This window comes from Haliotis asinina, chromosome 7, assembly GCF_037392515.1.
Source record: "Haliotis asinina isolate JCU_RB_2024 chromosome 7, JCU_Hal_asi_v2, whole genome shotgun sequence".
Taxonomy (NCBI): Eukaryota; Metazoa; Mollusca; class Gastropoda; order Lepetellida; family Haliotidae; genus Haliotis; species Haliotis asinina.
The window spans coordinates 7246575-7265238 of NC_090286.1; the positions used below are offsets into that span (position 1 = coordinate 7246575).

At 41.8% G+C, this 18664-nt stretch overlaps 1 protein-coding gene across 1 annotated transcript in view; it reads right to left on the reverse strand.

The window, feature by feature from the left end:
- Positions 1-1441: 1441 nt before the first annotated feature.
- The window catches only part of LOC137290832 (uncharacterized), a 34351-nt gene continuing 17128 nt past the window's right edge, over positions 1442-18664 (reverse strand). Inside the window, exon 2 of the mRNA XM_067821977.1 lies at positions 1442-2571. Within this exon, the coding sequence (XP_067678078.1) occupies positions 1663-2502 (840 nt within the window). The 5' untranslated portion in view covers positions 2503-2571 and the 3' untranslated portion in view covers positions 1442-1662. The remainder of the gene's footprint in view (positions 2572-18664) is intronic.

The window sequence follows — 18664 nt, forward strand, 5'->3', positions numbered from 1 at the left end:
GATCACGTCAGACGTTTTGCGATAATCCAGAGTAAATATAACAGGTTTAGTGCTTTTTTTTATAGACACGTTCCTTTCTTCCCACACTACCCTCTAAAAGTAAGCTTTATGCGTTTCCTTTGTTCTCACCCTACAAAAGAATCAATGGTCAGCACACCATGGGTCTTTGGAAACACGCTGCTTGCTAGAGAACAGTACTAGAACCTGGCTGTTCAAAGACGTGGTTTCGCTTGAGGCGAAAACATGTTTTGTAGATAAAAATTAATACTCAACCAGAAACAAATATCTTTGTCTCACGCTGCAGAAGATGCAAGGCCCTAATCGAATCATCTGGAGTATCAGCTCTGTAGGCAGGCGCTGGAACATACTAGTCTTTATTTATAATGCATTATTTATAATGTGTCGGCAATCGCGAGGAAGATACAATGATATATTCGACATCATGAAAACAATACCCCTAACTGAGGAGACAGTATAGCTAAGTGGTTAAAGCGTTCACTTGTCGGTCCGAAAACCCGGGTTCGATTCCCTATATGTGCATAATGTGTGAAACCTATATCTGGTGTCCTCACCCGTATTATTGCTGGGATATTGCTAAAAGTGGCTTAAAACCATACTCAATCGCTCATTAAAATAACTTTCCCCTTCGCAAATCTCACCTTTGTTTGTTTCAAACCCAAGGGTATACTACCCAGCTTTTGATATGACTCGTATAATCTGATATATAATGCAGTGTGTGTCTAATAGCCTAATACACACACGTCAAAAAGGATAAGTATATTATGACTATATATTTCCATTTATGTTACATCGGGGGATTTATATTTGGTGTGGAGACGTTTGAATCTATCAATTACAACCACGGATAGCAATATCTTTAAAGTGTGGCGTAGAGCACTTGGTAAGTATTTTGAATGTGCCGTTCAGAAAAAAAGTGTGTCCATACGTATGTATTCTAAATGACTGTAGCAATGTTCATTTGAAATTTATTGTTAGTAACCAACAAATGTATCCTGTTTTTATTATCACTGGTATGTCATCTGTTTAAGATGACTTTCTTAAGCTTCATGTGTTCTGCTTTCCCAAAACCTTTAATGGCGAAGAATTTTGTGACAGGTTCACTTGTTCAGTGTATCTAACATACCAGTTTTCCTCTTCTATAATCGAACTAACAGTACCCCACATCATCCTAAATGGAAAAGCAACCATATATTTTTACATCATTCATTGGCAGATCCAGAGGGGTGGGATGTCCTTTTTCTCAATAGGACGCACGCATGCACGCACGCACGCACGCATGCACGCACCACACCACACATTTGCTGGGCGATAAGGTCAGTTAATATTTTTGCATATTTGTCAGTTTGTGGTATTTCAAGCCCTGACAACAAAATTTGACATTTAATGTGACATTTATCTCTGAAGGAAATAAGCAAGATAATCACATTGTGTGGTACGTTTAATGATGCATAAATTGACAAACTGTGAGGAAACTTCGTAAACAACGTGAGTAAAAAACAAGTAAAAGTGTGATGGTGCTAAGATGATGTCACGTCTGTAACTGTCTGGGCATTGCATAGAGGTGATGTCAAACAAAACTGTGTCGTGACTGGCCGCTCGGAGAAGAACAAACGAACACACAAAAAATCCTATAGGACCATGTCACACGTTGGTGACAAGACAACCTTCTGGTTCCACAGGGTGAGTCTTGCTTTCGGCGGCGCTACTCCCGGATATACCGGAAGCAGATGTCAGATCAACTGATTGGTCTCTGCTCAAGCGCCCCCTAGCGGAACCAGAGTCTAAAGACTGATCCCGACTTAGCCTGCCACGGCTATTAAATAAATGCAGGGCTTTAGGTGAGTTAGGAAGACCGCCTCGTCTCTCAGAGTCAAAGATCTTGGCCACGACTGATGATATAGGCTCTCCCGATGGAGACACTTGAAATACATTGGCCTGTTTCTGTAACTGAAGTCTCTTTGGGTCATCTTCTGAGTTAGAACTGGAATCAGATACACCTAAAACAGTTGGTCTTTCAGACCCGTCAGTGTCCTCTGCTGACTGAACGCTTATCTGTTCTTCTTCCGTTTTTCTATCGTCCTCACCATGAATCGCTACCTCCTCGTCATGTCGATCTGTCATCAACCTTTCTAGCTCCGTGCGCTGTGACATCTCTATTGCAAGTCTATTTTTTTCAAGCTGTTCAAGTCTTTCCGTTACAATTTGAACTCTACGTAGCTTCGTTGCAGTGAAAGGATCCCTTTTGAGACTCATGAACATTTCAAAAGTTTTGCTCTCTTCCATTTCGCGCTTCTCGCGCTTCAGGTAGGTTATGATTCCGACTACAATGCCCAGGGAGTAGAAGAGAAGCGTGACGACGATGTATAACAGGGCATTGCGGTCGTCGTTGTCGATGGTGGTGTCGCGTCTGGTGGTGTTGTAGACTTCGGTGGTGACCAAGAGCGTAGAGCATGGCATCCGTAGGTTGGTCGCAGGAGGCATGCCGGGTTTGGGCTACACAAGCCCCTTCCTCACATGTAGCTCTGTGAGGTCACGAGTGGACACGCCCATCTGAAACAAACAAACGTGTTTTTTAATGTGTTGGAGAAAATAATCTTGTTCAAATTTGTTACGTTTGACCCATTTTACCCAGGTTCTTATTTTCGCTCTGTAGTCATTTGCATGCAAATATCGCTTTAGTGGCTACGGTAGATCATGTGTCAGCCTGGTTTGCTGGATAGGCTGCGCATGCGCCTTATCATTTACAATGCCCGTGCTGGGCACCTCCTAAGCACTTCTTTAAAATGGCACCGAGAAACAAACTGCCCATTAATCCCAATGGCACCAGTCGCTGTAACAATATGGCACAATAAGTCACCGCCTCCGTGACCTTGCCGAGACAAAGCGTTTTCTTGGAGTCGACGGTTGAGACACTCTCTGACTTGTTGTTACCGTGCCTGGCGCTTGACATTTACTGTATAAAGAAAAGGACTCAGGCATGCCATATGGGTAGGCTTGAAAAATGAAACGTATTGTAGCACCGAATTAGCGCAGACGCACACACACGCGCGCAAGTGCAATAATTATATGAACTCGACGTTAAACTCCATTGGATGCTGTATATAACTTTCACAACTCTTGAGATTTGGACATGGGTTCGACAAGGGTCTTTACTGTTACCCTCGCTTTCAACAGAGAAAACACCATTGCCTCCCCTATTCACGTGTGATCATAAAGCTGTCTCACGACACAAGTTCTCACATAGATGCAAGGATATCACCCCGTCGACTCAAGTTAGTATTGATTATTGTAAGACTGTACAGGACTGCGGGAGTCATTGCGACACACCAATAATCACGCCTCTGTTTACGTGAAGGGCCTCTGGTGTTCGATATACTCGCATTCCTGTTGCGGCGGACTTGCACATTTCAAATACTGGGCTATGGTCGATTGTAAGATGAACAACCTGTGCTTGCTACCAGAAGAGTAAATTGTGGTTTTGTTTGATAGTGATGACTAGCACGTACTTGATAGTGAGACTAGCCCATGGTTGACGATGGAAGACTAGTCTCAACCTGGTCTGTAAGATTCTCCATGCAGTCACTTGGTGACGTGTACGGTAGATTAACATACAGGTTAAAGTTTCTTCGTCATACTCCGGGTTCGATTCCCCACATAAAAAAATGCAGGCCGCTTTTGAGTACCACAACATTGCCAAATTCGGCATAAAACCTCACACGCTTGATGATGTGTCTGAGCCTTGAAGTATAGAATCTACGACTGATAGGAAGGGTAAGCATTTAACAATGTAGTACACTGGGAACATTTACCCATATCTCATTCTCTTCTCCTGTTCCCCATCTCCATCTAGATCGAGATATTCGAAATGATATTCTCAGTGAAGCCAATAACTAATAAGTTATGTGAATTATGTCCAGCTCATTCGCTTACGATCGGGGCGGTTGGGTAGCCTAGTGGATAAAGCGTTCGCTCGTCACGCCGAAGTCCCGGGTTGGATTCCCCAAAGGGGCACAATGTGTGAAAGCCCATTTTCTGGTGTCCCCCGCAGTGATATCGCTGGAATATTGCTAAAAGCGGCGTAAAACTAAACTCACTCACTCATTCGCTTACGAAGGTTAACGGTAAGAAGGCAGTGTGCACGGCGAAAAGTCACAGGTCCGCATGCCCTTGGCAAGTGAAAGTCCCCCCTGGTCAGTAAATCGCCACATATATTACTCTCTCTGGCCTGTTGAGTTATAATATACTAGAATATAACATGATAAACAGGTTTGTCATATTAGCAGCTTGATGATGAAACACGTGTAATGCCGACATTATCTTTTTCTCGTCAACTTTTGTAATCCTTTTCTTAGTTTCTACATTCAAATTTCATACTTGTGAATTATTTTGTGAGTTACCCTTCAGGCATAGTTAGCCCAACTGGATAGTAAAATTTGCAGTCAAATTAAACGTAGTCTCAGTAGGCTTCGTTATGCGCCACTAACAAAACCTAGCAGGAGGTCACGTCAGGTAACCAATTGACCAATCAGGACACAGATGATCAAATTGCGGAAGCGGACATTCGCACACACTTTTGAACTTTAACCTCGAAAAGGTTTGTGCCCGAACAATTCTATTTTCCACACGACAGCTACCTGGTAACACACATGGAGCACGCTACGGTACTGTCAACAGTCGCTGAAAATAGCGTTCTTATCAATATTCAAGGATGTCAGCTTGGGAAAATATTAGCTAATGGTAACCATGTATACTGCAGCTCAGATATCTGTGTTTTATGCGGATTTTCGTCTGTTGAGGGATTAGTCCCTCTAAACCATAAACAGTAGCCTTTGTTTGATTGGTGAAGTCCGTTCGGCCTTTTTGCGTTTGATTGGACGGTCATAGGTCGCTGAAAGTTTACCTGAAGCGACCTCCTACTAGGTTTAGTTAGACTCAGTAGTGGAATGTAACGAAACGTACTGAGACTAAGGTTACTTTGACTGGCAAAATTTGGAAACTATATTTCGCACGCTGGCTGGGTAAGACATCCATCCGATTTCGAGATCTCATTTACTTGAAGACTAACAGGAAAGGATAGAACATCACCAAGAAAGTCAGTCCATAAGCGATACAGTCAGACGACGTGTCTTCAAATGGCGTCTTTCACCCAATGTGGTAATTTCAGTGGCTTGGTCTAAATCCTATCTGCCCTTCTGAATAGTTACTTATCTATTAGCAAAACGCCGAAGGTACGTATTGGAGGAACAAACAAGACTGTACTTATTTTTCTTGGTCTCTCTGAATGGGCCGAAGGCTGACTGGTGAGTATAATTATCAGGTCCTTTCTCCACCCGGACTTCCTGTCACGTGCCTACTGGTGTGTGTCTGCACACACCGTGTGAGCAACCAGCAGCCCAATTCTCATCTGTGTTTGTGGACGTGAGCCGTTCATTACATCTGTGTCAAGGGGCGGTGGGGAAGCTTAGTGGTCAAAGCATTCGCTCGTCATGCTGAAGTCCCGGATTCGATTCCCATATGGTTTCAGTGTGTCAAGCCCATTTCTGGCGTCCTCCGTCATGATATTGCTGGTATATTGCTGAAGGCTTAATCCATACCCACTCACTTACTCTGCATCTGAATCAATAAACATGGATCACCAATCACCTTGCTCATTCCTGTCGGTGAACATGCATGCACACACGCAGGCACGCAAGCACGCCAGCACACGTCCACGTCAGACCCCAAATACGAACCGTCATCTTCCACTACTCAGGCTAGCCATCAATTCAACGGAGATCCACTGAAATGTATTATTTATCATTCTTATCCCAAATCTCACCCCACACATCCGTCAATAGAGCAGAAACCATGAAATACAGATTATATATCATATCTAATATTTGATAATAATTATGTATAAATAATATTTATTATGTGGACTCTGATAAGGGCACTATATGAACCATAGAAAACACCATCGCACCTAGTCTGTCTTACAGCCCCTGGACCGTTTTTCCTTTCTATCCAGCCCTTTCTGCAAAGCTAAAGCCTAAATGAAGCAAGTCTAGATTTCCCCAATTTCTGAATCTTCTCTTTGACTCGAGTCCTTTTCAATTCAAAAGGAATTGTCTGTTTCAAGCTATATATATTCAGAGACAGTATTCGTCTACATCACACCTAAAACAGCTTGCATTAATTATTCACCAGCCAAATGCAAGCAGGTCAGAGGAAGTGGTCTCACTCAGCCAGCTGCTGCCCAATGCATAATTCTACACAGGAAGAATGCGTATGAAACATGCCCTGGTGTCTTTGATGAGATGATCGACATACACATTCAAATATACACGGGAATTCAGTCAGTGATTCATACCTTCCCCAGTTTCAAGAGGGCTGGGATCGATGAACCCCCTGATATAAAATATGTGAATAGGCAATGTTACCTCAGGCTTCACAGTAGCCTGTGACCTAAATAAGTCAATGTTACATTGAGCTGAATCCTAAACAAGTCAATGTTACCTCTAGTCGACTCCTAAACAGGTCAATGTTACATCGAGTTGAATCCCAAGCAAGTCAGTGTTACCTCGAGTTGAATCCAAAACAGGTCAGTGTTACATCGAGCTGAATCCATGTCCATGATACCCCTGAGCTAAACACTGAATGTAACCTGAAGCTTCACAGGACCCAATGGCCTAAACGCTGAATGTAATCCCATGATTCACTGGAGCCAATGCTCTAAACACTGAATGCAACAGTAAGTTTCACAGTAGTCAATTCCCTGCACACTGAATGTAACAGCAAGTTTTCACAGGACAAGCCACACAGGAGCCAAAGACATAAACACTGAATGTAATCTCAAGCTTCACAAGAGTCAATGACCCAAACACTGAATGTAACCTGAAGCTTCGCCGGAGCCAGTGTCCTAAACACTGAATGTAATCTCAAGCTTCACGGGAGTCAATGTCCCAAACACTGATGTAACCTGAAGCTTCGCCGGAGCCAGTGTCCTAAACACTGAATGTAATCTCAAGCTTCACAGGAGTCAATGACCCAAAACTAAACGTAACCTCAAGCCTCACAGGAGCCAATGTCCTAAACACTGAATGTAATCTCAAGCTTCACAGGAGCCAATGGTCTAAACAAGGCAATGTTACCTCGAGCTGAACAAAAGCCAATGTCCTAAAGGTTCACTCTTACCTCAGACTCCACAGGAGTCTGTGTCCTTATGTAGTCAATGCTGCTACAGGAGCATGAGTTTTCAAGAAGTCAATGGTTCCCAACCCAACTTTAGCCCTTTAATATATGGATGAAGATGAGACCCCTTGTCGAACCATCATACTTCCTACAAGGCCATAATGGACAAAACAATTTGTCACATATTCAAATACAACGTACTCTTACCTTTAAAATGCATGTCGTTTAAAAAAATACCCTCCGTGTCATCACTCTCGCATGTAGTTTCAACATATCGACTAGAGTTTCTTTTGCATGTATGACAGACACGATTTCCGCATGGTGATTTCAAGCCAACATTAATGTTGCATTGGCACGATGGGCTGGACTACATGCGGTGTCATGGTTAATCTGATTACAGAGGAAGCAGGGGCCTCCTGTACGGATCACCGCTAATGTAAACCCGACGGTGTGGTCCTCACGTTTGCTTGATTTCCCCTGGGGTATATCTGAACACCGTTGTAAAGGTCGACATTGTGCCAAGGCTCAGTTGGATAGTACAACTGGGCAGCGGGGCTGGTCAGCTGTTGGGACAGGATGCTGGTATACGGATGACGGGTCATGCCATCATTGTTGTGTTTTACACATTATGATGGTTGGTGAGCGAGGATTTTATCAATTCCGGTCACATGGCAGGACGGATTAGGACCCTTTTCAATATCGTAAAGTGCTTTTTATCATATACACGTGACCAGCTGGAAATCGCACAGTATCTATATGTGCGTGTATGTACGTTGTACAGTAAGTAGAAAATAATATAGAAACGACGTACAAAGGAGCGTACACAATTTCCGAAAAAAGACCCAACAACATATATTTATTTTGAAAAGAGTTTTGATGGTAAATTGCAAGCCACAAACATTATATATACATGTTATATGGCAATACAATAGTGTATATAACGATTGCTGTCAAATAACATACATTTCGTTTCGATTATTTTGAAACCTATCTAAAGAGAGAAGTGGGAGAGATAAATGTAGAAACAAAAAGTGTACTGAACGAGGGCAGTAATCTCTTTCTTCATACTTATATCCCAGCATCCTAAAGCCGCATTCTTTCACCATTCAGGTGAATATCCTGGCGAATAGATTGGTCTGTTAACACTCACCATTACGTCATTACTGACGTCATCAGTCTCACTTACGACCTGTGAAGGTCCGGGGTAGAATAGGTCTTCAGCAACCCATGCTTGCCATGAAAGGCGACTATGCTTGTTGTAAGAGGCGACTAACGCGATCGGGTGGTAATTAAGGCTCGCTGACTTGGTTGACACATGTCATCGGTTCCTAATTACGCAGATCGATGCTTATGCTGTTGATCACTGGATTGTCTGGTCGAGACTCGATTATTTACATATCTCCGCCATATAGCTGGGATGTTATTGCGTGCGGCGTAAAACTAAACTCACTCACGTTATATACCACTGTCATTCCGTCACACTTTAAAGCCAAAGTTTTGTTAAATGCCCTTCCGGTGTTATTACACTTTGTTTGGTAACACTGCATGTGTCCCAAGTGCCCTTTCCCCCGTTATTACAAGTTCGGTAACATTACACGTGTCCCGAAAGCGCTTTCCCCCGTATGCCTTGTTCAAGTCACCTGTTTAAGTTCCCAGCTCTCCCGTTATTCCGCTGTATGTGTCCCAAGTTACACCCCGTGATTCCGACCTCAGTTTCTAGCACTGTCAGTTTCCCAGTTTGAACTAGACATCTGATATTACTCGTTTTGTCACACCATCTATATCCCATTCCCCCGTTATTCCACCCATGTTAAGAGACATTGTATATGTCCCAAGTGCCCTACTTTCCCCATTATTCCACAGAATCCTCTTAATGTGATTTCACATATCATGTTACATGTTAAATCAATACTCACAAAGACTAATATGATTAACTCCGTGTATCTTTCTGAAGGAATCTAATTTGACTGAATTTGTTTTAGTATTCGACAGTGAAAGATATGTAAACAGTGCCCCAGTGACTATATGTTGTTGTTGGATTAATCAATATTGAACGGAGTTAAATTCTTTGGTAAATGATTGTTCAAATATAGACAGCGGGTTTTGATGTGTGTGTAATTTTATTGTGGAATAAGTTTTTGGTTCTTTTTGCACCCGGGTCTGTGCGTTCAGGTTCATGGTCAATATTCTGTGCATACAGTTCTGTGATCAACATCCTGTGTACACCTCCGTCTTCTACATTCTATGTGTAAACTTCTGCCACCAACACAGCTCGTACACAGCTGTGATTTACATGTTGTGTGTATATATCCGTGATCTATATTCCGTATGTACACTTATTAGTGAGTTTAATTTTACGCCGCTTATATGAGATTTCTAGCAATATCCCGCCTGACACCAGAAATGGGTTTCATAGGCTACCCTTCCGCCCAGTTATCCAAGGATAATCAGTTGTCTTGTTGGACCGGAATTCATTAAGTACTAAATTCTATTTCTCAATCTCATTTATGTCTCACTAACAATTCAATCAAATTCTTCTCATTAAAGATCGGTGAACCGTTATTTCAACATAGACCGAGCCTAGCCTGTGTTCCGGCTGACCAATATTGACCACGAAAGGTGTCAATACTGCGGTCAGCGTCAGTAACGTTATTTCACCAAACATTTTCTGGTCATTTCTCTATTGTTAGTGGACTATTCAAGTTTATTCTATCGTCACGTGATATGATTAACCAGTGATCAATTAATCAGTCATAGATTATCGATAGAGGTATAGCAGTGTTTATCATGGTTTGAGCTTAATGTATTATATAGATGATGCATGACATATTTGTGCGGTACGTGCGTGTAGTGTGGAAGGTGCGCACTGTTCCAACCCTTTAGAAAGAGACCGTTAAGATGAACTTAAAGGTAGTACATATTATCCGCCCTTTACAACCTTTTCCTTCAAGCCCCATATATATTTTACGCCCATGTATATGTTTTCTTCTAACGCCGCTTAAAATCGTTTACTATCTTTTCCTTCAAGTCCCGCTAAAAATCGTATTCGAGTGAATTTAGTTTTACGCCGCACTCTTCAATATTCCAGCTATATGGCGAGTAGACAAGTTACTGCCTGTGCCATCAAGGACCCCTATAAATTATATTGCGGTCTTTTCATTGTAACCCTGTTCTAAATATTAACTTTTATTATCTGTGCCAATTAATTATACACAAGTTCTTGTCTTTTTCCTTTGTCACTTAAATACACTAGGAGCGGTGAGGTAGCCGAGTGGTTAAGCGTTCGCTCGTCACGCTCAAGACCCGGGCTCGTTTCCTCACATGGGTACAATGTGTGAAGCCCATTTCTTGGTATTGCTGGAATACTGCTGAAGAGTCGAACCGGGGTCTCTAGCAAGAGGAATACCGTCTCAGCCTGTTGTGAGGGAAGTGTCATAATGCGTTGTGTTGGTTTATCATCAGACAGCCAGAGTGGTGTTGACTTTTGTGTCGTATCGTGGCGTGTCGTGACCTGGCGTGTCGTGGCGTGCGTTTTGTTACTTGGTGTGCACTGTTGTGAAGTTGTGTATCATATGTGTGTAATACGTATTATGACGAGTTGACATTTGTTGGGTGGCGTGGTGTGGTGTGTATGGCGTGTCGTGGCGTGGTCTTGTATAGGCTGTATTGTGGCCTGTGTTGTATTATGCTATGTTGCCAGTATATGGCCATGATAATATAATGGTGTTGAGGACAAACGCAGATGTCCCACTAACCGACTAACCTCCAGTGTAAAGTCTAACATGGCCCTGTGTTTTCGAGAATTGGGAAAGCATTAGACCTCAGGTGTTCTCGGGGCTTCATGAGGTTATACATCAAAACTTGAAAATAACACGGCATTAGCTACTAGATTCCTCCAAGAACGCCCTTGTACGGAAATACTTATGTTACTTGTAGGGGTCAGGGGTGTGGTGTGGCTGGTACGTGGAGGATGGTTGTATGTGCTGGGATCTGGGTTTGGAGTGAAGGAGCGTGGTTCTTCAGGAGCATGTCGTGTAACAAATAAACTGCTTATGGGGAGGGACTGGGGGATGGGACGGGGAGTATGATGAGGAGACTGATAATTGCTTTACAGCGTCGTAAACCGGTTGGAAAGCACAACCCACGACAAGATCATTATTCTAAACATTAAGTTCTTGGCTCCGCTGTCACACATGTGAAGTTTCAGGATAATTTAATTGGGGTTTGTTTGGCATAAATACTCCCCTCTTATTTGAGAACACAGTAAACAGCCTGTCACCAGGTTCTTTTGAAAGTCTTGCGTAGGGTATAAATTAACATCCGACTCACTTCTGACGTAATACAAGTGTCTGTCTGTGTCTAATATGTATCCTTATCTCTTCAAGCAGCTACCCCCTTCCCCCCGCCAGCACACACCTACTCGCGCTGGGCCCATCTAGTTCTTCTTCATCGCCCATTTTACAATAGTCGTTCTGCCTTTTTGGTTGTTGTAAGCGACATTTTAACCGGAAGTCGCCATTGAGCAACTGTCAAACAAGCAAACGATCGGCTGTCATCCATGTTTGTTTACCTTGGATACCGTAGATGTCCGGTCAAAAGGGAGGTAACTCTAGTTCGATCATTTTGGCAGAAGGTCTATTCTCTTGGAAGTCCAAATGACCCAAGAATACCTCAAATAACAGTTAAGTAATTTAATGCGCACGAGTACAGAGCATGTCAATCGGTCCTCTAAATAACAACTCTCAGAGGTTAAACCCTGATGAAGAAAAAAAATCGAATCAAATAAAAAACAACATGTTCCCCGAGAGTGTGTATACTGTGGTCTGTGTTTGGGATGGTGTGGCCACCGAATAATCGCCAGCTCAAACTACCATTCGTAGCCTTGAACACAACTTTACTGCAAGAAATACAGGGCTAAAATGAACAAAATAATATCTAAAGGTTTCTCTGTAAACACATTGGAAGCATGCTGTTAAGAGCTCAAACGAAATGAGCGCCTTAGATCTTAGATGTGCAGATAGAATCCTCTGTGTAAGACTCATCCCAGTCATTATACCATTGATGTTAAACTGGTTCCAATATTGTTTGCGCAGGAAGCTCTGTGCTTTAGTTGGTAGGACTTGTTGGAAAATGATACTTCAAATTTTAACCATAACCGGATATAGATGCGCGCATGCCCGACATGTTTACTTACGAATGTAACTGAGCATAAAGACATATCTTTCATGTTTGATTTGGTTAAGAATAATTAGAAATAAAATTACGTGCGTCTCCATGGAGATTATAACGACAGTGTCATGCGTTGCTGTTGTCATGGCGACCGACTCGTGACGTTTGTCTGATTGAACAGTAATTAAGGCTAATTATCACTTAGCTATGACGTGTATATGTCTGGAATCATTTAATTGCCATTACTTTCAGGAATCTTATCCCCATTGGAATTCTTCGTTTCCAGTATATGGCACATTCGCTAACAGTAATTCTGAACAAGTTAGGTCATTTTTCATTAAGTGCTGTTGTTTATTTATTATGACTCAACTCTCGTCCGCGACCAGAGTTGTATAAACCTTGGATCGGAGACGAAGATAAAGCGGCCATTCTAATTTTAACTCGAATGAGACTGGGTTCCCAGGTCCACTGACCACTGCCACCATATGCATAGTTTGACCTCGACGCGGTGCTGTCAGCATATACCTACCTGTATAACCAACACAGCACAGTTGTGTCGAATAGAAAGGACATAAATAAGTACGTCGAGTTATCAAAAGTAACAAAAATACAAACGAAAAAAGACAGAATACAAGCGGATATCGACACAACGATGCTTGAGTGCATTACAAGGTTACGACCCAAAATATATAAGTTGTTCACTGGTCACGAGGGGGTCATGGGCTCATGTACCCTCGAGGTTTGTTTATGTTCCCCTCGCCCGCATGGCCCCCGAGGGACCAGTGAACAACGTATATATCCTCCCGAGCACCTGAATTTTAATTTTGAACTGTTTGAAGCACTTCTGTTGAATGAGAGGCGAATCGCCATTTTGCAGACGACACAAGTTAAACAGATTTAGACTTATCTCCCTTTCATCGATTTTCAATCGCAACACATCGGTAATTTCCGTGCTTCATGCGTTATTCGATACAAAGAAGTACTACCATGAAGCACCAAAAGAGTTCGGAATTCCCAGCGGTGTACATTGAAAATAATACATCGCCTGTACGCGGGGTACATAGAAAATAACAGAATAGCGCTTAGCCAGTCAGAAAGCGACATTCATGTGTGAGGTAAGATAATAACGATTGTACCGCTGTATCACTTATATAATATTCGCTGTAAGAATAACTAAAACCACAAGCCTGGTATATAGTCTTCCAGGCTGCCCCTTCAGTATCCCACTGCAGCAAAATCTAAAGTTCAAACTACGGGAGAAGTGCCAGCCTCTTACTGAAAAGTTTTGGCCGAAAACTAAACTCATTTGTCCAGAAAAGTGAAGGTTGAGTGAGGTTTTACGCCGCTTTGAGCAACACTCCAGCAATGAATGTTTGATAATCAAGTACCGTATTGGCTGATATATCATATGCGACTTTACATGATTTATCCCACATGTGTGATCATATCGAGTACCGTATTTCTTGATTTATCATATGGACTCCGTGTGACTTATCACATATGTTTGATCATATCAAGTACCGTATTACTTGATTTATCATATGGACTCCGTGTGATTTATCACATATGTTTGATCATATCAAGTACCGTATTACTTGATTTATCATATGGACTCTGTGTGATTTATCACATATGTTTGATCATATCAAGTACCGTATTACTTGATTTATCATATGGACTCCGTGTGATTTATCACATATGTTTGATCATATCAAGTACCGTATTACTTGATTTATCATATGGACTCTGTGTGATTTATCACATATGTTTGATTATGTCAAGTACCGTATTACATGATATATCATATCATGTTCCAGATGTCTTGATATGTTACAAGCGACTGTACATGATTTATCATATATGTTTGGTCACATTAAGTACATAAGAGCGTGGTTTTGTGAATCCAACCTCACAAAGCCATGCATCCATGAGGGGCTGAATGAGTGAAGTTTTACGCCACCTTTAGCAATATTCCATCAATATCACCGCGGGGGACACCAGGAATGGGCGTCACACATTGTACCCATGTGGGGAATCAAACCCGGGTATCCGGCATGACGAGCTAATGCCTTAACGACTAATCTACCCAACCCCCCTGCATCCATGTTGGAATCAGAACTTGGACCAGGGTTCGTCCAACATCTTGACCTACTGCCACTTTTTCGAGTGGAAAGGGCACTGTCGTTAATTCACAGCGCTGATATATACCAAAAATGCACTCCCTCCAAATGAACGCCAAATCCTCCATATATATTAGACATGGTGTGAACACCTCGAGGCACAGACCATTTGTCGACACATTGTTTGATTTTGAGCTCAGTCATAACGAATGATGTTATGCCAACAGGCGAACGCTTGCCCAAATGATTTGAACATTGAAATCAATGATGCTTAAACTGCTTCCTGTGATCGTGAGATTGGCTAGATGTTTACACTAAACCATCATATTGGAAATTAAGAGACCGTACCTATGACGGCCTCCGTTCATATGGAACTAGATAATCTAAGCTAACATCCTGTAACAGAATTATACTCGTTCGGTAATGTTTGAACAAAATAAGCGTTTTGGGTCGAGTTTAACAGACGTTGTGACAGAAAACATATTGATCAGAATTAGATCGTATTCAAAACAAAAAATGTTATCGAAGAATCGATTTGGACGTACTGAGATAAAAGAGTGCTTATTGGCGAGTTACATTGTCGTGTGCCTCCGGTGCCATCGGGTACATCAACATCGACCCGAACAACGGCTACTGCCCCGAGGGAGTTTTGAACGTTGTAAGGAAGTATTTCACGACATGAGCTGGGAGTAACGAAAACAAAATACATTGCTCGTCTTTAAACTGTCAGCGAACATGAATTAATTAATTAATTACGGAAGAAAGGAAACAGTGCCTGAGTGAGTGGATGAGTTTCATTCTAAGCCGGTTTTTAAAAAAATATCACTACGGAGAACACCAGAAATGGGCGATACAAAGTGTATCCATATGGGGAATCGAACCGGGATCTAATGTGTAACGTAGAGGCGAACGAAGGACCGAAGGAAGGAATGGAGGAAGTAAAGATAAATGGAACGGTTGAATAAATAAATAAATAAATAAATAAATAAATAAATAAATAAATAAATAAATAAATAAATAAATAAATAAATAAATAAATAAATAAATAAATAAACGATGGGTAGATAAAATGATAGATAACAAAGTAAGTAAAAGAATAAGGTAAGAAAACGGTAACTATTATTCCAAAGACATGTTGCTCAGTCCGCAAAGGTCGCAGACGAAGAATGGAATTTTACAGCACGTCTCTGAACGGCATTAATTAGTACAGCGATGTGATAGTTCCACCTGCCGTTGAGACAGTCCAAAGTAGGTGATTCCTATCTAATTTGTATCTGAGGCTGGAACCATCTCGTAAATCTAGACAAATAAGTGCTTGAACTCTGAGGTTTGATTTCGACCTTGCCAGTATCACGAAGTCATTGTGGATTCTGTCACGAGAACAAGCTGTTGTCCAGGTCGTGACGTCAGTCTTCGTGCTGTCTGTATGTATATTTAATGGGTGGATATTGCAGGTGACACCACATTCCTTTTTTGGTCTGTCTTCAAAGAAATGATCTGTCTTCAACCGGCATTTGTCCAATCTGGCAAGTTGCCAACACAAGCATAAAATCCCAATCCCATCCGTGGCTTGTACATTTATCATCAGCTCTATAATCCGGCACATTGTCTAAGCCAGATTATTTATCAAGTCCCAGCGAGTTCCGGTTTAGACAGCTTCCACTCTAATTGAATAAGTGAGTGAGTTTGGGCATCTGAACGCGGCGTCAAACAAACTCACACTCATGATGCAGACAAACTTGTACAATCGTCTCTGAACTCAGCAGAGTGCAGAGTGCAAAGAGTTCCTATTTACACGCTTTGAGTAGTTTTCAAGTTACATCACTGCTAGTCATTTTAACTTTGAAGGCAATCACAGGTGATGCAAACCTTAGAAGTTCATCACTTACCCGAAACTCCAAAGCCCTGGTATGTTGGTGATTATCCTTGCACAAAATCAAGCTAAATTTGTGATTTTAACCCCGTCCACGGGTTTAGGCATGGTAAATGTCGTGCCTTAGATAAGGTGGCATTCGTGCATCATGTTAGAGTTAGATTATCACTGGTTAAAAGTATAGACTCCGAGGGCAGCTGTATTTTGATAATCAGCATCACACGACTGTAGCATTATATGTCTGGGATCAGCACGTGGCTAGGTCAGCGATACCATTTGGTCTTGACTTCAACTCATACATGGGCAAAGGATAAATGACAAAGAAAAATGGTACATGATATCACACTGGATATATTCATGCTCGCTAAACTGATAGATACACTGGTATATACACAGGGAGACACACTGATATATGCACTGGTAGATACACTGATCGATAACTGGTGGATGCACTGGTAGAGATCTTGTAGATATAAAACCTGGTATATACACAGGTAGATACACTGGTATATACAGTGATATATACACTGGTAGAAGCACTGTTACACTCTGGTAGATATACTGACATACACACTTTTATATACACCGGTATATACACTGGCAGATATACTGGCATATACACTCGGAGACACACTGGTATATACACTGGTAGATGCACTGGTAGATACACTTTATATATACCTTGGTAGATACACCGGTATATGCGCTGGTAGATACACGGGTACATAAACTGGTTCATACACTGGTAGATACAATGGCATATACATTGTTATATACAGTGAGATGTACTGACTATCTGCAATATGAACTTCAACAGCCCATTATGTACAGTGAGCAGATGTTCAATGCTATTGGCGTGCCTTGTATAAGCATTGCGTTCTACATCGCCCGTATCAATGACGTCTGTGTGTAGTGCACAATCTATCAGTCACAGAGAACTGGCTTTTCACTAGCTTGTATCTCGCATTATGTGCACGCACGCACGCACTGTCTGAGGGTTCGAGAGTAACATTGCCGATGACGTCTGTCATTTGTACTGACAACCCAAACATGTTGGTGATTACCCTTGCACATAATCAAGTTAAATCTGTGATTTTAACCCCGTCCATAGGTTTAGGCATGGGAAATACCGTGTCCTGGACAAGGTGGCATTCGTTCCTCATGTCATCAGAGTTAGATTATCATAACTTAGGTTTGCTTAAGAGTACTAAATTGTACCCTCATAAAATGAAACGAACTACAAATACCTTTGATCCTGGTGTGATATCGACAGGTTTGTTTTGGGTGTGTTTAGCGACTGATTTAAGCATTGTAGAGTAGAGGTGGACATGTAGGTAGATACTTGATATGTACATGGCTAAAAAGATTCGTCGGTACACATTGAATGAGTACAAGGAAAGGAGGATACGTTGGTAGACACTGAATGAGTACAAGGAAAAGAGGATACGTTGGTAGACACTGAATGAGTACAAGGAAAAGAGGATACGTTGGTAGAAACTGAATGAGTACAAGGAAAAGAGGATACGTAGGTAGACATTGAATGAGTACAAGGAAAAGAGGATACTTTGGTAGACACTGAATGAGTACATGGACAAGAGGATACGTTGGTAGACACTGAATGGGTACAAGGAAAAGTGGATAGGTTGGTAGACATTGAATGAGTACATGGACAAGAGGATACGTTGGTAGAAATTGAATGAGTACAAGGAAAAGTGGATAGGTTGGTAGACACTGAATGAGTACAAGGAAAAGAGGATACGTAGGTAGACACTGGATGAGTACATGGAGAAGAGGATACGTAGGTAGACACTGAATGAGTACAAGGAAAAGAGGATACGTAGGTAGAAACTGAATGAGTACATGGACAAGAGGATACGATAGTAGAAATTGAATGGGTACAAGGAAAAGTGGATACGTTGGTAGACACTGAATGAGTACATGGACAAGAGGATACGTTGGTAGACACTGAATGAGTACAAGGAAAAGAGGATACTTTGGTAGACACTGAATGAGTACAAGGAAAAGAGGATACGTTGGTAGACACTGAATGAGTACATGGAGAAGAGGATACGTAGGTAGACACTGAATGAGTACATGAAGAAGAGGATACATTGGTAGAAACTGAATGAGTACATGGACAAGAGGATACGTTGGTAGACACCGAATGAGTACAAGGACAAGAGGATACGTTGGTAGACACTGAATGAGTGCAGGGAGAAGGGGATACGTTGGTAGACACTGAATGAGTACATGGAGAAGAGGATACTTTGGTAGACACTGAATGAGTACACGGAGAAGAGGATACATTGGT